At 38.1% G+C, this 22,904-nt stretch overlaps 1 protein-coding gene across 1 annotated transcript in view; it reads left to right on the forward strand.

Moving 5' to 3' along the window:
- NEIL3 (nei like DNA glycosylase 3) overlaps positions 1 to 22,904 on the forward strand; it is a 45,322-nt gene that overhangs the window by 12,787 nt on the left and 9,631 nt on the right. Inside the window, exons 2-7 of the mRNA XM_052661521.1 lie at positions 1,057 to 1,184; positions 8,285 to 8,419; positions 8,729 to 8,942; positions 14,482 to 14,556; positions 16,297 to 16,463; positions 21,551 to 21,720. Coding sequence (XP_052517481.1) covers positions 1,057 to 1,184; positions 8,285 to 8,419; positions 8,729 to 8,942; positions 14,482 to 14,556; positions 16,297 to 16,463; positions 21,551 to 21,720 — 889 coding nt within the window. The remainder of the gene's footprint in view (positions 1 to 1,056; positions 1,185 to 8,284; positions 8,420 to 8,728; positions 8,943 to 14,481; positions 14,557 to 16,296; positions 16,464 to 21,550; positions 21,721 to 22,904) is intronic.

Below are 22,904 nucleotides of genomic sequence, written 5' to 3' on the forward strand. Positions count from 1 at the left end.
TAAACTGTTTTATAGTTTTATAATCACAGCATACATACTGCTTGGCTTCTGAAAAAAGCTTTATTTCTGTCATCATTTTCTCTGTCATTATGCATTTTTACTTCGAAGGCTAGTCAATTTATTTCTTTAAAAAAGAAAATGGCTACTTGGCATGGCTTCTCAGGTATTTGTAAACTCAATGCATTCCTTCCCTTCACCTGCAGGAGTCCTGATATTTTATGTCTGTAATTACCTTGGTCTTTTTTATAATGTTCAGTATATATGTTGTATATGTTGTTTGGTTTCCATGCTGATGGGGGAAGGTGTACTGGGTTTCTTTTTCCTTTATTCTGAACATCACAGTTGGGGAGTGGGAGAGGAGCAGCCCTGCAGTCAGAATCCCCTCCCCAGAGGGACCCGGGCTCCGCCTCTGACCCTCTGTATCCCACAGAGCCATGAAAACTGGAGGTCTCATGTCTTAATGTCCAGTAAATGCCTTCCTGATAAAATCTGGCTCCTTACCTTTGGGGTTCTCTCTCACTTTTACTTGGCTTTTGCCCTCTTTTTCTTTCTTACTGGTTTATGCATTCATCATCAAAGGTCAAAATTTATTCTTTACCAAAATATACTGTTTACCTATATTCTTTACCTGTTTTATTCTTTACCACAGTTAGATGTTTTTATCTGAATGCTCTTCCAAGGACCTTGGCTGTACTTTGGAAACGAAAGACTCTGTGCCCTAGTTTTTAACTTTAAAACATTCATGTCATTTCCCTGTGCCTTATTTTCACATGCACAGAACAGTATAGTCCTGGGAGAAATTCATTTTGATTCTGTGCCAATGACTTTTTTTTCCACTTATTATTATTATTTTTTTTTTTTGGCCTCTCTCTCTTTAAATAACTGCCTAGTAATTTAACAAAATATACGTAAACAGCTGTTTACATTATTCGACTTATTGGAGATGATTCTTCTCATTGGCATGCACCTGAGCATGGAGTAATATAAAAATGTTAAGATTTAAATTATGATTTTTGTTTCAAGTTTGTGTGTTTACACATGTGTATTTTCTCCTAGGCTGCTGCACTGAATAATAATAAAAATTCCAGTCAGGATTTCTTGAGACTGTTTAATGGACATGTTTACAGTGGTGTGGAAACTTTGGGGAAGGAGCTCTTCATGTACTTTGGGCCAAAAGCTTTACGGTAAGATAAACCTGTACAATACATCTGACCTGTCTGTCTTTAAAGATCTGCAGAAGGCTTTTCTTGCAGTTTGCTACATGTCACATTTAATCACAGAGAAAGTACTCCATTTTTAAGAGAGCTCTACTACAAGAGGTTGAAATTTTTGAAATTATCGTGGAAAGCAGCAAGTAGAAGAATAAAAGTATGATGTCATCATTACTTGGAGAGCTAGTCAATTTATTTCTTAAAAAAAAAAAAAAGATAGTCTGGCAAGGTTTCCCAAAGGTTGTTAGAATAACGCATCTCTGTTTCGCTCATCTGCAAACTCCCCTGGTGCCCTTTCCCTCTCTTGTTTTTACCAAATGTTTACTGCATTAGTGACTTCATTTTCCTTATGATATCTCCTAGTTTGATTTGAATGTCTCTCCAGATTTGTATATTTTTCTCTCTTCCTTCTTTCTCCAAAGCCTTGTACAGAAGTGGAAGCTTACCTGTACGTTTCAAAAACTTTCCACAGAAGTAACTGGTTCTCTGCTGTTTTACAGTGCTTATGGAAATCAGTTGCTAACTTACAGGTTGACTTAGTGATAAAGGTGTTGAAATGTATGTAGTCACCTATCTGATTTTTTGCAAAAAATATGAAAAAGTCCTATGAAATAATATGTCTGTCATTTTTGTCTTCTTGGAGTTTAGCCTAAGCTATTGCAAACTGTAAACTTTAAAATTTTTAAAATTTTTCTTTTAGATGTTAAACAGTTTTCATCTTCTTGAAAGTTCTGCTGTTGGACCCCGTGAAGATGAATAGTGTCATAGATAATATGACTGCGTAATTGTTATTTATTGCATCTTAGCTTTTGCTTGTTTTGAGTACTTCAGAGTTTACCTAGCTGCTTTTCCTTTGACGTGTTGTTCTCTCATTGTCAGCAGCTGCTGTCCTTGGAGAGCACTGTCCCTTCATGGTTTTTCTTTGTCTGGAACTGATAACATCACATAACCTCCCAGTTCATGTAGGAGCAGGCTGCATTGTTGTGGTAGTAGATTGATTGATGTGACTGAAAATTCTTTGTTGTGAACAGAGAAGGATGCAATGGGATCCATGTGAGATAGTTGAAAACATTGATATATTATTGATTCTCTGGTGTGAGGTGCAGATTTATTTCTGTAGAATGAGAGGGACATTTTTATCATGTCTTCTCCCCCAGACTGATAAGGGGAATCATTTCTCAGTGAAAGGCTGTCTGTAGGTGTCCGCTGAAGTTCTCAACCAGTGCAGTTGTTTCCTTAAACTCAGCGACATAGTACCATCCCTGGCAGGTATGCATCTCAGCTTATGGATGAGGAGCAACGTGGTCCCTATTTCTTTCCAGTTTCTGCAGCCTCAAATACTATTTGATATGACATTTCAAGGTCATTGGCAGATCAGCTGTTTGAATATGAAGTAAGCAACCTAAAATCAGCTGTATTCCCTTTCACAGTTTAACACAAAATACAGAAATGCTTTCCTGACCTAAGCTGCTCAGGAGGATGGATGACTGTGTCAGAGAAATGGGATCCTGTGTGAGGCTGCAGGTCTGTGAGTGTGAGATAGGAATGTTGTCTTCACTTCTGACCTGTTTTCTCCTCACCAGGCTGGTCTCTTTCGAAAGCCCATAGCCAGAAACATGCTTAATGATCACTTACAGTATTCCCTCCATAGGCAGCATCTCACAATTAAAACTGCCCTTGGATTTTGGTCCATCTTATAGGTCAGGCTGTGAGTCTTCCTGGGAGTCATTTGTTATCAAAGTTAAATACAGGCCTAGCCCTCTGGAGGAGAACATGCCATGTAAAATCCAAGCTTCAGATAGGTACAAATTAGATACTGACTATTTCTGTTGCTAAAAGATGTATCTAAGTGCTCAAGCACTTGGAACAGTACCAGAAAATAATAAAAATGATTTAACATATATTTATTTTAGGAGCACAGTTGTGGTGTTATGTGTGATTAATACGTATATTGTTTCTAAACACTTTTTAGAAGCTTTTAATATGTAACAAAAAAAGTCATGTTTAACTTTTTGTTAAATATGTATCAAATATTCATTAAAGCAAACTAAGGATAATGAACAAATACGAATAAATGTATACTTTCACAATCCCACTGCTGCTGCTGCTGCTGCTAAGTCACTTCAGTCTTGTCCGACTCTGTGCGACCCCATAGACGGCAGCCCACCAGGCTCCCCCATCCCTGGGATTCTCCAGGCAAGAACACTGGAGTGGGTTGCCATTTCCTTCTCCAATGCATGAAAGTGAAAAGTGAAAGTGAAGTCACTCAGTCGTGTCCAACCCTTAGCATGGACTGCAGCCTACCAGGCTCCTCTGTCCATGGGATTTTCCAGGCAAGAGTACTGGAGTGGGGTGCCACTGCCTTCTCCCACTACTGAATAGAATATCTACTAACTGTGGGTGTATATCTGTAAATCTGTTCACCCACCCTTCAAGCCACTATTTTCAATCAAAATGACACAGCTTATGTTGTGGATTAACCGGTATGTAAATATATTTTTAAATGAGTATCTTTTCCAAAAAGAATTTGCTATTTTTAACTTGTGGTTTACATGAAGAATTATTACATACATACATACAATAATAGTTACATACATACAATAATAGTTACATACATACTCAGAGGCCAAAAGCTGTATCTGAAATATTTGGGGTTTTGCCATTTTAGTGAAGCATTACGCATTATCAGTTTTGTAATTTAGTAATTTATTGGAGAAATGCAAAAGATAATGTGACAGTTTGTTTAGCTTGCTGGAAAATCTTTAAGGAATCCATGATATGCTGCATATAAGAGGGTTTTACAGCTTAAATGTAGCTTTGTAATCTGTCATATAACATGTTAGGAAAAGTTGGAATGTGATAAGTACTCCAAATTTTACACTTTAAAGTAGTAAATACCTACTGTTTGTCCAGTCTGCCCTCTTAACTTTTGAGGACAGCATTTCTTCTGGAAACTGGTTATCTGATCACAGAAACTGGAGAGTTCAAGTTGAATTTAGCATTTCTTTCCTAACACAACCTATTGGGTCAGTCTGAGTTCTTTTGTGAACTTTCTCAGCTGGAGCTGAGGAGAGTTAGTCTCTCTGTGATGGAAGGAAGCTGGGATGTGAGGTCTTAGACCTTGTATGTGGCCACTAGCTTGTCCAAAAAGACAAGGTGATGGAAGATACAGCCAGTCTCCGTGAAACAGAGAGAGTCCCCAAGGCATCTTCGTTCCTTATTCCCTCTGTCCCTGAGATCCAGCTTTCCTGCACTTTGATTCTTCAGCCTTCCTAAGAGCCATGAAAGTAAAAAAGTGAAAGAAAGTTGCTCAGTCATGTCCGACTCTGCAACCCCATGGACTGTAGCCTACCAGGCTCCTCCATCCATTGGATTTTCCAGGCAAGAGTACTGGAGTGGGTAGCCATTTTCTTCTCCAGGATATCTTCCCAACCCAGGGATTGAACCCAGGTCTCCCACATTGTAGACAGACGCTTTACTGTCTGAACCACCTGGGAAGACCCATGAGCTACCAAATATCCCTTAATGCCTAAACTTTTTGAGTTGAGTCTCTGTCACTTGCAATCTAAGAAACCTGATCAGTAAAGTGTCTATGGGTTGTTGTTCAGTTGCCAAGTTGTGTCCGGCTCTGCAATCCCATGGACTTACAGCAAGCCAAGCTTCCCTATCCTTCACTATCTCCCAAAGTTTGCTCAAACTTGTGTGCATTGAGTCAATGATGCCATCCAACCATCTCATCCTCTGTTAATCCCCTTCTCCTCCTGCCCTCAGTATTCCCCAATATCAAGGTCATTTCCAGTGAGTCAGCTATTCCCATCAGGTGGTCAAAGTATTGGAGTTTCAGCTTCAGGATCAGTCCTTCCAGTGAATATTCAGGGTTGATTTCCTTTAGGATGGACTGGTTTGATCTCCTTGTAGTCCAAGGCAGTCTCAAGAGTCTTCTCCAACACTGCAGTTCGAAAGCATTAATTCTTTGGCACTCAGCCTTCTTTATGGTCCAGCTCTTACATCCATACACATGATTATTGGAAAAACCATCGCTTTGACTATATGGATCTTTGATGGCAAAGTGATGTCTCTGCTTTTTAATATGCTGCGTAGGTTTAAGCATCTTTTGATTTCATGGTGCAGTCACTGTCTGCAGTGATTTAAGAACCCCCCAAAATAAAATTTTCCACTGTTTCCATTATTCCCCTTTCTATTTGCCATGAAGTGATAGAACCAGATTCCATAATCTTAGTTTTTTGATTGTTGAGTTTTAACCCAGCCTTTTCACTCTCCTCTTTAACCTTCATCAGGAGCTTCTTAATTCCTCTTCACTTTCTGCCATTAGGGTGGTATCATCTGCATATCTGAAGTTGTTGATATTCCTCCCAGCAATTTTGATTCCAGCTTGTGAGTCATAACAGCCCAGCATTTCACATGATGTATTCTGAATGTAAGTTAAATAAGCAGGATGACAGTATACAGCCTTGATGTACCCCTTTCTCCATTTTGAACCAGTCAGTTGTTCCATGTCCAATTCTAGCTGTTGCTTCTTGACGTGCATACAGGTTTCTCAGGAGGCAGATCAGGTGGTCTGGTATTCTTATCTCTGTAAGAATTTTCCATAGTTTGTTGTGATCCACACAGACAGAGGCTTTAGCATAGTCAATGAAGCAGAAATAGATGTTTTTCTGAAATTGTCTTGCTTTTTCTATAATCCAACGAATGTTGGCAATTTGATCTCTAGCTCTTCTGCCTTTTCTAAATCCAGCTTGTACATCTGCAAGTTCTTAACTCATGAAAAATAAGGTTTTGAAGCAGTAACTTATTTTCTATTTTTGTTACCATAATGGTTTATGTGTAACTGGAAAAATATACAATTTTCTTACTATCACTTCAGCTTTTAGTTTGGACAGAATTTTCATATTAAAATTTTGGTTGTAAGTTGCAGAAGCTCAACTTAAACAATTTTAATAATTATCTGTTATAAGAATATGAGTGTCTTTTAATAATGGAATCAGCCTTCAGGTACGACTGGAAGCAAAGACTAAATGCTATGAAGACTACATTCCGTGATTCTCTTCCTCCGAAATTCTCTACAATCTGTGTCTCTGCAGACAGGCCTCCTTTGGCTTTTCTGGTGCCCAGTGCCCTGTCAGTAACATCGTAGACAGCTCCCAGCTCCCAGGTCTCCCAGTCCTAACAAGAAACTGATCTCTCTCTGTCCCAAATAAGTTTGTCAGGAGAACTCTGATGAATGCAGCTTGACTCAGGTGTCCATTCCTGAATCAACTGTGTCAAAAGTGTGGGATCAGAGGAAGGGACAGAAACCACCCCTGGTGCGGCCTGGAGCCCACTGTGGGCAGGCAGTCATGTTATGCACAATGAATGAGCCCAAGAAACCAGTTGGATTGGGGTGGAGGGAACATGAAATGTCAAGAAATAAGGATCTAATCAGATTTTCCTAATCTGGGTTGATAACAATGAGGAATCTTGAAAACAAATCTGACTCTTGAATGCAGTGCAATAAGGGTGTATGTCCTAGTTTATAAGACATCAGTATGACGATTGTAGTAACAGTACAGGTCTTTACTATGCCTTGAAAATTTTCATGATACCGTTAAGTTTTTCATAGTTTTAGACAAAGAATATGTAACAATAAACAAAATTTGTTTTATTGGGGCGTGGTTATCACAACAGTTTGCTATTTCATAAAAATTAACTAAACTTTGTTAATTATAAGAAGTTATTTTTATGCACATTTCTCCCTAAATAGATTCGTAAGACCAAAAAAAGGTATATATATGTGTATTTAATCCAGGGTTCTTACTGAGACTACTGCTGCCTTTGAGTTGGGTCTTAACCTTTGAGATTTTACATGTGGATGCAGTTTCATTATAGAAAATGATTTAGAATCCACTTTATGAGCCATGCAGCTGAAAAGATTTTAGGTATGATGGCTTCTGGGCATGACAGTTGTACACCTTTCACTGGGGTTGAACCTCCATAAGCTAAATTACAGAGTACTTACAGGCACACATTTTTCCTGTCAAGAACTATGGGGCATGTAAAATGCATATATGATTGATAGTAGGGCACACAGAGTTTAACATCCACATTTTTAAAGTTAGACTGGTTAACCTTGTACAAAACTATAACATGGTGCTTTGGAATTAGAAGCATAGAGCAGTAACATTTGCTGCCAAAAAAGCCATATTTATTAACTCAACAAAGCTATAAGGAGAAGGATTTGAAAGGCAGAACACAATATTTCATCTTGAGAATCATTTCTGATCTTCATCATCAGAAGTCTCATAGAACCACTTTTTTTCTTTATTTTTTAACTGGACATGCTAATCAATCCTATAAAAACTGAAAGGCTATGAATTTTTCATCACTGCACTGTGGCTTTCAAGTTAACTGTAAATATTTATAAATCCCCTCTTCCCAATACATATGAAGGTAGAAGGAAACTAAAAGAATTGAAGACAATGGTATTTTGACTTGTTCTCTTTTCTTTTGATCTGAAAGATTTTGTAAAAAATTGTTTCATTGTGTTATCCCAAAGCAGGGGAGGGGGTAAAAAAGAATAAATGTCTTAAGCTATAGATCTCATTTTGGAATGGGTACATTTCCAATCCACTGTGGCTAGAAGTAAGAAATGTGAGTGTTTGTGGCTTTGTAGAATTCATAAAAACACCAACTGTAGGCAATTTAAATTTAGCCTTATCTCACCCCAAGCCTTTGAATCTCAGAAAAGGCTGAGAAGACAGTAGACTGTTGTGTGAATAAAAGATACTTCATCTGACAAGAACAGGGGGATGTTTTCTTGGGATTATTGTCAGGGCCTTATTATTTCTCTAGGAACTTATTTTATTTGTGGGTTGAAAAAATGATTGCCATATCTTGTTTTATAAGGATGCAAAGCCATTAACAAAAAAAAATATGTGATATTAGCTATCATTTTGTGCCCTTGAGTGTTTATTGTGACTGGTATTTGTTTGCTTATATTTCAATAAATGAAGAAACAAAAATTTAACACACAATATACTTTCTGTTGCTCAAAGATGGGTTTGATTTTGTTCCAGGATTCATTTTGGAATGAAAGGCTCCCTCTTGATTAATCCAGTTGAGTCTAAAAATAAGAATGGAGTTTCTCCTGATTTTGAAGTACAGCTCACCAAAGATCTGATTTGTTTCTTTGACTCATCAGTAGAAATCAGGTAAAAAAATTAAGTTAGAAAATGCTTCTGCTGCAAAACTGCAAAGTTGGCTCTGCAGTTGGGTTTGGGATGTCACATGTGGAAATGAAAAAATAAACACAAAATTTTTAAAAGTGGTTTATAATTGATAAAAAACAGTTATTTAAAAGAGTCTTCAAATAACATAGTTTGATAGGATCTTCATTATTTGGCTATATAGCTTTTATATGCTGGTTAACATAAAGGGGTTATATCAAAGCTCATTTAAAATGACACTCTGTGGACTGTAACCAGGTCCATGATTAATGTGTTGTCTATTCCTTTCTTTAGAAACTCAACAGAAAGCCGACAGAGAATAAGAGTGATGGAAGAATTAGATGTATGTTCACCTAGATTTAGTTTCTCCAGAGCAGAAAGTGAAGTGAAAAAGCAGAAAGGACGGATGCTATGTGACGTGTTAATGGATCAGAAAGTGTTGCCTGGGGTGGGAAACATCATCAAAAATGAAGCTCTCTTTGACAGTGGTCTCCATCCATCTGTCAAAGTAGGTTTTAAATATTTTTAAAATGATTTCTATATTTTTAAATATTGTGAAGGGCTCAATGAGGAACACTTAAATTTGGCCTGACATGTTTGGAGAGAATGTCAGTAGCACACTCTCCCTAACAGACTTCAGGGGGTGTTTGCCCATGTCAGCTTCTCTATGAGGCCAACCCTAGCCACTCTTTTTAAAGTTGGGTGTGCCCACTCCATCCCCCGAGTCTTCTATAACTTGCTCTGCTTTTTTGTTTCTCCATACGACTGATCACTTTCAAATACAGCCTGATGTTTACTTGTTACATACGTAGGATGTAAGATCTGTTCTCTGCTAGAATACAGTCTCTTAGGAGGAAAGTGTCTGTTTGGTTCAGTGACATATCTGAGTGTCTAAATATAGTGTTTGGCACATGGAAGGCATTAAAGAAATATCTGGTGAATGTATAAAGGGACTAAGGTCACCAATTTCTCTTAGTATCTGGCATATTAAATTCATACTCTGCACTCACTCAGTATAGCTCTTTGTGACATTAGAAAATGCTGTTTTGATGGAATGGTAAGACTGGAAGTCAAGATGCAAAGACTAAGTGATTAGTGAGGAAATGGAAGCAAAATTTAGAGTAATTGTTAAGGTAGCTTAGATTGGAGCAAAGGGAAAATATTCGACTGCCAGAGGGAGAAGTTGGGATAAGAACTGGATCTTTAGGTTTTTTTTTTCCTTGTTCTTCAACTGAAGTGATGTGAACTTATTTATATGTTGGCGAGGGGGCGGAACTGGCAGAGTGGGAAAGGTTAAAAAGAAAAGAAAATGGTGATTAATAGGGCCAAGTTGTAAGAAGGTCAGAGAGGTTAGAACTCAAATCCAGGTCGAAGGATACATACATTTTAGTTTCTAGGGAAGAAAGTTACATTAGGGCTTTTATCCAGACCCAAGTAGTGTCTATTAACTAAACCATCTTTTACATATTTCCAAAGATAACTATTTATTTTATGTGATTTCTTCCCAGGTAGGTTTTATGCAATCTAAATCAGTAGGAAATAAGTTTTCAGAGAAACTAGTTAATAATTGTTATAGACTCAGTTTGTTTTTTGACCCTTGGAACAAGCTAGTCAAATTTCTGTAATTCAGAATAACAAAACAGAATTATAACAGGAATGAGTTTATGAGCTTTTTAAAATCACCTTGACCTCTATGGAAAATATTTTTGAAAAAAGAACTGAGTGTTGTTACCCAGAGCATTGTTATTATCTTTGATAAACTGGCAATTTACTTGTTATCACTGTATCCAGCCAGCCATTCATCTGGTAGGAGATCATTTGCCCATAATGCCTGCAGGTTAAAAATTAATGGTAAGCTATGAGCCCCCTAAAAGCATATGTATAATGATTGAAAAAGTATAGTATAGCATTTTAAGATATGATTGAACATAGTACGTAAGATGTGGTAAAAAATAAGTGAGTTTGAGAAGTATAATACATATGTTTTAAACTTTAAATAAATGAAAAAATAGATAATATTTACTTTTAGAAGGATTTTGTTGATTAAACAGTTTTAGATTTTAGGCACTGATAAATCTATTTCCATTGTGTAAAAATGTATTCATTACACACAACAAAAGTGAGTCATCAGGAAGAATTTGTTCTGGAATTGCTGTTGAAACTCCATGTGCCAAATGATAACTAATTCTACAAGGGGAACCCGGAGATTTATATTAGGTGGTGCCCCAAAAAAAATCTTCAGTAAAGTCTGTTTCTGAGTTCTTCCATGTATTAACAAGTACTTTAGTATTAATGCATGTCTATAAATTCATATCTTTTTAAAACTTGACAGTGACCTTGGTGGTCATCTACTCCTGTGCTTGTTTTTCCCTCCCCTCTTTCTTTGTGGTCTTTTTTTTTCTTTTCCTCTTTATCCTCTGCAAAACTTTTCAAGGTGGCTGTGATAGGCAATGTTGGGGCTTTGAAGATGTCCAGAGTACAAAGTAGATATTCAGTAAATACTTGAATTTAGGATTAAAGTTTATAAATAAGAATAGTATTTTTTCTTTTTCTTTTAATTTTCACTTTTTCTTAAGTTGAGGTATAGTTAATTTACAATGCTGTGTTAGTCTCACGTGTACAGCCAAGTGATTCCGTTATGTTGTTATTCAGTCGCCAGTCGTGTCTGACTCCTTGCAACCCTGTGGACTGCAGCGCACCAGATCTCCCTGTCCCTCTCCGCCTCCTGGAGTTGGCCCAAGTTCATATCCACTGCATCGGTGATGCCGTTCAGCCATCTCATCCTCTGACACCCTCTTCTCCTTCTACCCTCGATCTTTCCCAGCATCAGGGATTTTTCCAATGAGTCATCAGTTCACATCAGATGACCAAAAGACTGAAGCTTCAGCTTCAGCATTAGTCCTTCCAGTGAATATTCAGGGTTGATTTCCTTTAGTATTGACTGTTGTGATTTCCTTGCTGTCCAAGGGACTTTCAGGAGTCTTCTTCAACACCACAGTGTAAAGGCATTAATTAATTGGCATTCTGCTTTCTTTACGGTTCAGATTTCACAACAGTACATGACCACTGGGAAGACCGTAGCCTTGACTATACGGACCTCTGTCAGCGGAGTAACGTCTCTGCTTTTCAACACCCTGTCTAGGTTTATCATCACTTTCCTCCCAAGAAGCAGTCATCTTCTGATTTCATGGCTGCAGTCACTGTCTGCAGTGATTTTGGAGCCCAAGAAGGGGAAATTTGTCGCTTCTTCCACCTTTTCCCTATTTGCCATGCAGTAATGGGGCTGGATGCCCTGATCTTAGATTTTTTAGTATTTAGTCTTAAGCCAGCTCTTTCACTCTCTTCCTTTACCCTCATCAAGAGGCTCTTTAGTTCCTCTTTGCTTTCTACCATTAGAGTGGTGTCATCTGCACATATGAGGTTGTTGATGTTTCTCCTTCCTAACTTGATTCCAGCTTGTAACTCATCCAGGCTAGCATGTCTCATGATGTGCTCAGCATACAGATTAAGCAAGTGAGAGCAGACAGCCCTGTCATAGTCCTTTCTCAATATTGAACCAATCAGTTGTTCCATACAGGTTCTAACCATTGCTTCTTGACCTGCATACAGGTTTCTCAGGAGGCAGGTAAGATGGTCTGCTATTACCATCTCTTTAAGAGCTTTCCATGGTTTGTCATGATCCATACAGTCAAAGTCTTTGGCATAGTCAATGATACAAAGATAGATGTTTTTCTGAAATTCCCTTGCTTTCTCTATAATCCAGCATATGCTGGCAATTTGATATCTAGTTCCTCTTCCTTTTCTAAACCCAGCTTGGACATCTGGAAGCTCTTGGTTCACATAATGCTGAAGCCTGGAGTCCAAGATTTTAAGCATGACCTTACTATCATGGGAGATGAGTGCAATTGTCCAATGGCTGGCACATTCTTTGTTACTACCCTTCTTAGGAATTGGGATGAGGACTGACCTTTTCCAGTCCTGTGGCCACTGAGTCTTCCAGATTTGCTGACATAATGAATGCAAAACCTTGACAGCATCCTCCTCTAGGGATTTGAATAGTTCTGCTAGAATTTCATTGAATTCAGTAGCTTTATTGCACCAGTGCTTCTTAAGGCCCACTTGACTTCGCACGCTAGAACATCTGACTTTGGGTGACTAACCACATATATCATGGCAGTAATCCGGTTCATTAAGATTTTTTTATACAGTTCTTCCATGTATTCTTTCCATCTCTTCTTGATCTCTTCAGCATCTACTAGGTCTTTACCATTTTTATCCTTTATTGTGCCCATCTTTGGGCGGAATATTCCCTTGATGTTTCCAGTTTTCCTGAAGAGATCTCTAGTCTTTCCCTTTTTGTTGTTTTCTTCTGTTATTGAGCACTGTTCCTTGAAGAAATCCTTCTTGTCTCTTCTAGCTATTCTTTGAAACTCTGCATTTAATTGGATGTACCTGTCCCTCTCTCCCTCGCTTTTCACGTCTCTTCATTCTTCTGCTATTTGTAAAGTCTCCTCAGATAACCACTTTGCCTTCTTGCTTTTCTTTTTCTTTGGGATGGTTTTGTTTGCCGTCTCGTGTACAATATTACAGAACTGTGTCCATAGTTCTTCTAGATCTAGCCCCTTAAATCTATTTGTTACCTTTGCTGTGAATGCATATGGGATTTGATTTAAGTCATACCTGACTGACCTGGTGTCTTTCCTGGTTTTCTTTAGTTTAAGCCTGAATTTTGCTATGAGAAGCTGATGATCTGAGCCACAGTCAACTCCAGGTCATGTTTTTGCTGACTGTATACAGTTTCTCCATCTTGGACTGAAAGAATGTAATAAATCTGATTTCGGTATTGATCATTTGGTGATATCCATGTGTAAAGTTGTCTCTTGTGTTGTTAAAAAAGGGTATTTGCTATGACTGGTGCATTCTCTTGGCAGAATTCAGTTAGCCTTTGCCCTGCTTCATTTTGTTTTCCAAGGCCAAATTTGCCTGTTACTCTAGGTATATCTTGACTTCCTACTTTTGGATTCCAATCCCTGATGATGAATAAAACATCTTTCTTAGGTTTTAGTTCTGGAGGTCTTCTATGACTTCATAGCAGTGATCAGCTTCAGCTTCTTTGGCATCTGTGGTTGGGGCCTGGATTACTGGATTACATAGACCTGGATTACTGTGATGTTGAATGGTTTGCCTTGGAAATGAACTGAGATCATTCTGTCATTTTTGAGGTTGCGCCTAAGTACTGTATTTCAGACTCTTTTGTTGATTATGATGGTTACTCCATTTCTTCTATGGGATTCTTGCCCAGAGTGGTAGATATAATGGTCGTTTGAATTAAATTCGCCCATTCCTGTCCAGTTTAGTTTGCTGATTCCTAGGATGTCGATGTTTATTTTGACCATCTGCTGCTTGATCATGTCCAGTTATACACACAAATATGTACATATTCTTTTTCAACATCTTTTCCATTATAGATTATTACCAGATACTGAATATAGTTCTGTGTGCTATACAGCAGGACCTTATTGTCTATTGTACATAGAGTAGTGTGTATCAGTTAATCCTAAACTCCTAATTTATCTCCCCCACCCCACCACTGGCGGTTTCCTTTGTGCCTGCAGTGCAAGAGACCCTAGTTCGATCCCTGGGTCAGGAAGATCCCCTGGAAAAAGTAATGGCAACCCACTCCAGTATCCTGCTTGGGAAATCCCATGGACAGAGGAGCCTGGTGGGATACAGTCCATGGGATTGCAGAGTCAGATGCAACTGAGTGACTAACACTTTCACTTTCACCCCTGCTGCTATACCCCTTTGGTTTGTTTTCTATGTCTGTGAGTTCATTTCTGTTTTGTAAATAAGTTCAAGAATGGTGTCTATTTATCTGCGCTTGAAATGGTCAACGCTGTTAAGAACACTAAATAGATATATGAGTTTTAGAAGAGATGCATATATTTCAAATCTATTTATAGTACTCTTAGAACTGGCAAGTGGTACTGCTGTCTATAGTAATGAACAAATTATGAAACTGTCCTGAGTAATTTTTCTGTTTTAAGGTTTGTCAGTTAACAGATGAACAGATCCATCACCTTGTGAAAATGATACGTGATTTCAGCATTGTTTTTTACAGGGTAAGAGCAAACATTTTTCAACTATGCAACATGTTGCTTATTTCCCTTTAATTGCACCAAAAATGTTAAGGCTCTATGTAGTCATCTAAGGGTAAGAGTGTAGAGGCACAGTGGGAAGAAGTGACATGTTGTGGGCATAATTAACATCTTAAAATTTTAGGTCAAAGGTCAGTCCAAACTAACTATAATTATGTTAAATTATGTTTATAGTAAGTTGGGGGACAGGTATGTTGGCATGTTACTTAGACTCATGTTCTAATTTTGGGCATACAAAGTAAAAGATAGTCTAGAGAGAGAGTCATACTTTGGGATAAATATAGACTTTGGTGCAATCACATTTTGCCACTTACCATTTGTGTGGTTAATATTATTTAGGTTACTTAATTTAGGTTTAGTTTATCTATAAAATAGAATAATATTTGTCATAACACAGAGGCTGTTTTGAGAATAAGTCCTAACTAAACTGTAGATTTTGAAAGTTGTGTATATAGGCATGGTCTTCTCTGGTAGCTTACCTGTCAAGAATTTGCCTGACAATGCAGAAGACATGGATTCAATCCCTGGGTCAGGAAAATCCCCTGGAGAAGGAAATGGCAACCCTTTGCAATGGCAATCCCAGTGCCTGGGAAATCCCATGAAGAGAGGAGCCTGGCGGGCTAGAGTCTATGGGGTTGCAAAGAGTCAAACATGACTGAGCAACTAAGTAGAGACATTTTATCTTTAAACAAATTATCATAAATATGTCCTTTTTTCTCTACATTCCATTTTCTATGTTCAAAATGTTTATTTTTGCTATTGTTAGAAAGTCAGGTTTGTAGGATTCTTCATTAGTTGGCCTAAAGTGTTAATGAGTCTTTAGCTTTATATACCTGTCCTAAGTATCTGTGGCTGTTTTAATATTATTTATGCCCACTTGTGCTTTTAGGGAAAGATGGTTCCAAATAACTACCCATTTTCTGCCCAGATTAAGATGTGTATTTCAATACTTGGCTTAAATTATTATGGGTTTTTAAAAAAAATTTTCAGTTTGTACTATTATTCGCTGTATTTCTGAGCTTTTAAATTTTCACACTGCTGATATAAATCCCAAACATTGTCTTTGGAGGAGTGTTATGTGTATGTGAGTAGAATAAAACTGTGACAGAGAATAATCAATGTCTTTTGAAATAGAACTTATGCCAAATGGAACATGTTTGCTGCTGGGATGGCATTTGAATTTTTCTTCTTTTTCAGTGAAACTGTAAGATTAAAAACAACTGTCCCTTTTCACGTCAGCAAAGAAGATGATCTTATTAAGCTTTACCCTGTAGAAATAAATTTTTTGGCTATTGAAACAAAGTGAGCAGCTTCAGTGTTCTAAAAATAATCAGATTTAAAGCTAATCTAGTCTTTTTCTTATAACCACATAATTATGTTTAATTGTAAAAACCTTAAAAGCATGAAAGACATTTTAAATTATAGTACTTTTGTATCCTTTTTAGATAAAAGGGTAAAAAGCTATGCAAAGAGCAATTTTAAATACTAATAAGTTATAAAATAATGGCTTTATTATTTCACACAAATCTTACTTGACAAATGTTGCTGAATCTTGTCAATACCTTTTTCTCAGATGAAAGAAAGATTATAAGGATATATGTATAAACATATGTACATTTTTAACAAATCATTTTTAGAAATGACTTTCAAGAATATATCAACACTGTTTTGTATATAACATAATGTTTGTTTGTTTGTTTTTAGTGCTGCAAAGTGGGATCTGCTCTCTCTCAACACTATAAGGTTTACAAGCGTCCTAATTGTGGTCAGTGTTGCTGCAAAATAACTGTGTGTCGCTTAGGGGAGAATAACAGAATGACATATTTCTGTCCTCACTGTCAGAAGGAAAATTCTCAGCATGTTGACATATGGTGAGAAATCTAATTTAAAATGTACTGTTTGCCCCAATTTTCTTAACAAAAGGGCTATTAATAAGAGACCATAGCTGAAGAGCTATCAGGCTATTAAGAACAGAACATAACTCATTTGAGGGCTTGGAAGAAAATAGTAAATAATATCCTCCAAAAACCAGAATGATCTGGAGATGATTTATGAGCCTCTTCTGATTCTGCAGAAAATCTGGAAGTTTGATGTTAATATCCAGGCTTTGGCTTTTGTCTCATTTATAAAATGATTACCGGGAAGTGTAGTTTTGTCAATAATTGGAAAAATGCAACTACTTTCCAAAGTTCTTAATTAATAGTAGAAAACATTAGCAAACTCTCTTTACAGGATTGCTGTCTTCCTGGTGAAGCAACCAACTACTTATTAAACATAGACGCAGTGATTCAGCCAGTGGCTGAGTCAGTCTGTTCCCATTCTGCGTTCCAGAGCAGGGAACTCACCACTGGGTGGGTTCAAGGACACACTGGCTCCACTGTGAGAATCGAGCTAAAACTGTGTTGATCTCCTGACCTGCACAAGCCCCTGCTCTGACCCGTGGAGCACAGTGGTACTTCGGGCCTCCTGAAGTATGTATCAGTTCAGAACTAAGGTCCTGTAGTTTGCAAAATGTTCGCTGATTTCTCCTTCCCCAGTGTACACTTACCCTGGTAAGATGCCTTAGGTCTCTTTGGGGAAGGCTGGGTGAAATATTAACCATGTAAAGGAGCTGCAGGATTTGTGATTTTAAGTCAGAATAATCAGTACAGACATGAAGCATATTAAGTGCTACAAGAGTGCAGGGACATTAGCTCTTTATAGGTACACAAAAGCTTGGGAAAATCTCAGAAAAAGGGTAATTTGATGTTTCTTTTAGAGATATAATTTTGGCTAAGTAAATGAGCAAGCAGACATTATTTAATTGGAAAAGCATTGCCACAAACCTCAAATCATTGATGGTAACACTGGCCAAGCCACGTGAAGACTTGCAAGCTGTTAAATAGGAAAAGCTAGTTTTACAGTTAGGGTGGAGTTAACTGGTCAGAATCAGTAGGACTAAGAATGGTTGATGTCTCACCTAAATCAGTAGATTAAAGACTTTTTGAGAGAAACACACATGATGCTTGTGTAGTATAATGGGCAAGAGATGGTTACTAGGCCTGAGGTCAAGACACTGGAAAGGGAGGAAAAAATAGTCATAAAGCCAGCAAGAATTATGACAGATTTGGTATGTGGGGTAATGCAAAAAGTTCCAAGCCCCAAAACAGAAATTTTCACTTTACAGGACTGGGAAAGATGGGTGGAATGGAAGAGATAAATCAAGTTTTGGATATGTGGACCAGATCCTTATATGATGGATAATGAAGACTTGATGGTTACACCTGTGTTGTTGGTGGAAGTATTAACACAGGATTGATTCACTGGGAAAGTATAGAGAAAAGAAGCAAGGTCTGAGCATTGGAGAGTATCCCTAACTACACAGTAGGAGGGAAAGAGGCAGAGAGGGAACAGGATTCGGTGGTTGGAGACAGGAGGGCAAGCAGGGAAATACACGTCTGTGAGGAGGCCTGGGAGGGCGGAGGCACCGTTTTGTCTGGGGAGCTCAGGGCCCTGGGACGGGAGTGATGTGGTCCAGATCCCCATTACATCTCCATCAGTAAGTATGTCTGCAGCTGTCTTGTTTTTTCTTCCTTCCTTGTTCCTATGTTTCATTTTCTTCATCACCTTTTGTTAACAATTACTTTTCTCTACACCATGCCATATCCCCTTTTTTTTTCAGCTTCCTCACCCCATTTTACTATCAGAGATCTGAAATATGGTTAGATAATGTTATATTACACAAATTTAGGGGTTTCTTATTTTTAATATTACATTTATTCTATCAAAAATGTATAAGAGTTTCTGGCAGAAGACATTCAATATATATTCGTCTACTGAATAAGTGATTAATATTCCGTATGTATTTGTTTTCTATGAATTGATAGCTTTTGAAATTTTTAAAAATTCATATTTTTCCAGATTGTCAAATAAGCAAAGGTCTTTTGAAACTAGGATTCAAAACCTCAAGTGTTCCTTGAAAGAGTCTTGGAAGTCACCTGTAGAGGCATGGTGCACTGGATATGTCCTAGGCCCTCAAGTCCCTCCCTCCTAACCTGGTTCTGTTTTATATGTTGGCACCCAGCTGAAGACTTATTGCAGATAAGTGTGTACTTAATAAAGCATTTGAAAACAAGTAATATTTGCCCCACTCTTAGAGATTTTTACAAGTAAGTATATTCTAGTCATTGTCTGGATGAGCATTTGAGCACTTTTTATATTGACTAAACTTTTTTCATTTTAAAGTCATTTCAAATTCAAATGAAATATTAAAAATCCCCATCATAATGATCTAAATTCTTGTGTTCCTTCAGTCACTAAAAATTTACTTCAGTCCTTCCTGAAGTGCTACCCAGATTTTCTAGTCCATTGGTCACACCATACTTTGCATACCTGTACCGTGTACTGTTGGCTCTTCTTGCATGCTAACTAGCAAAATCTGTGTGTGTGAGTATTGTTTCCATGAAGGGAAACTGTATTATTCTTTGACTTTACTGGAGTCTTTATAATTTCTTTCTCACTTTTTCATTTTTTCTGCTGTTGACTTTATTAGGGTCTGCAATACATCAAGTGCTGGGATAGCACAGAGAAAATAGAATAGTGACTCTCTGACTAATACGTTCCCACATGGTGCTGCTGCTCAGTCCTTTCTCTGAGGACCACCAGCTCTTAGGTCTCCCTCAGCTTCCCCTCTACCAGCCTGTTCCTGGGTCACTGGTGGATGGTGCATGTTTGAATGGACTTGGGGCCCTGGTCATGACATCCCCTAAGCTAGGAATGGAGTGGCATCTCTTGAATTGGACATTTGAGACAGTCCACCTGCTCCCTGACATCACCAGGGCATGTGGTCCCTGGGCACCGAGCAGGTGCACGGTGGTGCTGGCAGCATGTGGGCCTTGCCCAGAGAGAACCCCAGGCCTGACACCATGGACAGCGCCCTCCACCTGGTGCTGCTGGAATGACTGCTTCCATCCTCCACCCTCCCCTACCCCTCCACAGAGGACCACACAGCAAGCCACGGAAGCTTGCTGAGTGTCTGGCAGATTTGCCTCTGCAGCAGGGCCTACAGGATGTGTTGACAGACTGGGTATGAGGGAAGAGTGTTACAGACAGCTCCCAGGTTTCTTGCCTCATCAGCTGAGTGCATGGTGATGCCATTTACGGAGATGTGACAAACCAGCAGGATTGCGGATTGGGGGCAGGGGTCCGGACTTTTATCTGGACAAGTTTCCTGTGGCTGCTGTAACAGGTTACCAGCAACCAGATAGCTTAAAGCAGCAGCAGTTTATTCTCTCATGGTTCTGCATGCTAGCAGTTCAGCATTATTCTCACTGGGCCAGAGTCACAGTGTGGGCAGGCTGTGCACCCCTAGCCCAGCGACTCTAGCGGGGAATCCACTCCTTGCCTTTTCCAGCTTCTGGTAATTCTAATATCTTTCGCTTGTGGCTACATGATCCCAGTCTCTGCCTTTCCCTTCTGCATGTATCAAATCTCTCTCTGCCTCACTCTCTCTTAAGGATACTTGTGTTTGGATTAAGAGATCACTGATAATCTTTTGGAGGTTGTTATTCAGCCTACTGCAGACATGTTAAGGTTGAAATTCTGGTGAACTGTCCAACTGGAGACTGAAAATAATTTATTACTAGATTGTTAAGACATGGAGCAGTTAGGAGAAAATGCTTCCAAAGCTTCTGTATGTAACAATAAATATCCTCTTATGGTAAATTTATAGGATAGAAAATGAAAATGGTGAAAAGTTGGGGCACATTAAAAATCTGAAGGTTATTTAAATTTTTTGTGCTTTACTTAATTATGAATTAATGCATGATGCTGCTGCCTCTCATAGTAAGTCAGTAGAGGGCAAGGATTAGGTCAAGTAAATTCTTTAGAAGGTCTGGTATTGCATAGGAATAAGAACTATTTTTTAAAATATATTAAACTATAGCTGATTTAGAGGGATAAGAAATATTGGATAGCATTAAAAGTCAAGGTAAGTAAAGATAAAAGAACCATAATGAGATGTGTCTTACTTTCAGATTTTCTTATGCTATTTATGATTTTACCAGACAAGTCTGAATTTAAAACCTGTTATAATTATATGTAGGGAGCAAAACATTACAGAAGACAAGACTACCTTTGAAAGTCAAAGAAGTCATGTTCTGAAATGTAAGGCAGAAAGCCTTTACCGGAAGAGTTTTTTTTCAATATTAATGTTTGGACACATGAAAGGAATCCATGACACTGCCTTGGTTGCTAAGCCATGTGATGTGCTCCGTAGACTCAGAAACATGCTACAGAGCAGGACTATATCAGAGCTTAGAAAGGCACTTCCTTTAACAACGCAGAGTCAATTAGGAGTTCAGGGTAGAGAATCATAGTTTACGTCTATGCCAAAAGTTAGGGTTGGTTTTGCTGTTTGCTTACTAATCTGTTAGTTAGATATCAACATGAGAGAGTTTTACTTGAAGGGAAATAACGTTAAGTATAGATATCTTTCTTATCATAGTAGATTGTAGCTCAACTAATTGCCACAGTGCTGAATAGATGTTGAGAAATTCCAGAAGCACACAAAGTAAATGTGAAGCTTTTCTCATCTTAACGGTCATTGCTTTAATTTCTACATAACTTTTTTCCTCCCTAATTTGGTTGAATAAAGATAGTTTTGCTTCAGGAAGAGTCCCACTTACTTTAAAAATTAGTTCAGAAATGCTCCCTAGTGGTTAGGTCAACTGCTTTTAGTTGGTTTAAAAGCACACATACACAGCTCTTCGACTGTAAGACTTTTGTTAGTTCTGTCTTTAACAGCAATCTTCAGGACCCAAGTGAAAACATTCTGAGACATAGAACTTCTAACCAATAGTAAATGTGTAGCATTTGGGTATTAGTGGTTCTGTAATTGTTTCTGGGGTACCCAGAATGTATAAGAACAAGGCCATAATAAAAGTGTTAATGACTAACTTCAGGACGCATTCTCTTCTAGCATGCTGCCAGTTAGAAACACCACAGTCAGTTGGCCTTCTAGCAGAGAGGGTCATCTTATAGACTGTGTGGCCCAGAAATCTGAAGAGCAGTGGACATGTGAGGTCTGTACTCTAATAAATAAGCCATCTTCTAAGACATGTGATGCTTGCCTGACTTCAAGGCCTGCAGGTAAGACTTAATTTTGATTCTGAGTTCCTGCCATTTCAAAGAGAATAAATTACACAAAGTCAAGTATATATCTTGTTCCATTTTGATATTTCACGACTAACTAAAATGCCTTCTTTCTGAAAGGTTTAAAAGAATTGCCAGCCTTTGCGTGTAAACCATGCTAATATTCTGTTGAGCGCTTTTTTTTGTTTTTAAACAGGGAGGGAAGACATGGTGTGTGCCTTTGTATCTCAAAAAACTGAGATGATCACATCTGTTCTCTGTTTCTAATGAATTATTCAATAAAGCGTTGTTTTATGCAGATTTCAGCAACTTTTGAGTTTGTTATTCAGTCCAAGTGGTTCATAATTTGAAAGGGAGGATTTCTGTAAGAATATCTTTGCAGGTGGAATAGAAAAATGCTGAATTTATTCCTCTTTCTTTATCCCTCCTACCCCTTGTTATTAAAATCTTTACCCAGACAATTGTACTGATTTCATTCAAATCCTTCAAAATAACTCTTCTTAGCTCACAATTTCATGCGTTCAGAGAATGTAAAACCTCAGAGGAAACCTGTGATTAAGAACCATCTCATTGATGTGGCTTCTATTGTGTTCTAAAAGTGTTCTTTCTTTCTTCAATTAGAGAGGAGAAAGTCCGTTCTTGACTTCTGGACCCCACATTGTGTGAGCTGTCATATTGTGTTTTGTTCTCTGGGCCAGAGAGGCAGGCATCACCCCTTACACAGCTTCACTGGGAGCAGAAGGAACTGTGTCTCCTATTTCTGGCCCTCCCTTCTTCAGTATCATTCAACAGAGAGCCCTCAGAAAATCACAGTCTTAGATTTCCACATTTATTTTGACATTCTGAAATGCGTTTACACATCTTAATTATTTTCTTATTTTTTCTGAATATGAAAGGCATATCTATCTCAAGAGCAATTTAGAATAAATTACAGTACAGAGTCTAAGATGCTTTCTTGAAACATATTTAATAAATGTAAATCTTTGTAATTCATCTTTACTTTTTTGTAATAAGCCTTTTACTTGGTCTTGTCATTCACAGACACATTCGTGATGATCTAGATACAGGCTCTAACTGCTGATCTAAAGCTTTGTGGGATGTCCCCTCTTAACTATACTGCATTAATATTTGGTCTGACAGTTGCAAAATTGATAGCTCAATAACCTTTAAATGCTAAAACA

This window comes from Budorcas taxicolor, chromosome 24, assembly GCF_023091745.1.
Source record: "Budorcas taxicolor isolate Tak-1 chromosome 24, Takin1.1, whole genome shotgun sequence".
NCBI classification, from domain to species: Eukaryota; Metazoa; Chordata; class Mammalia; order Artiodactyla; family Bovidae; genus Budorcas; species Budorcas taxicolor.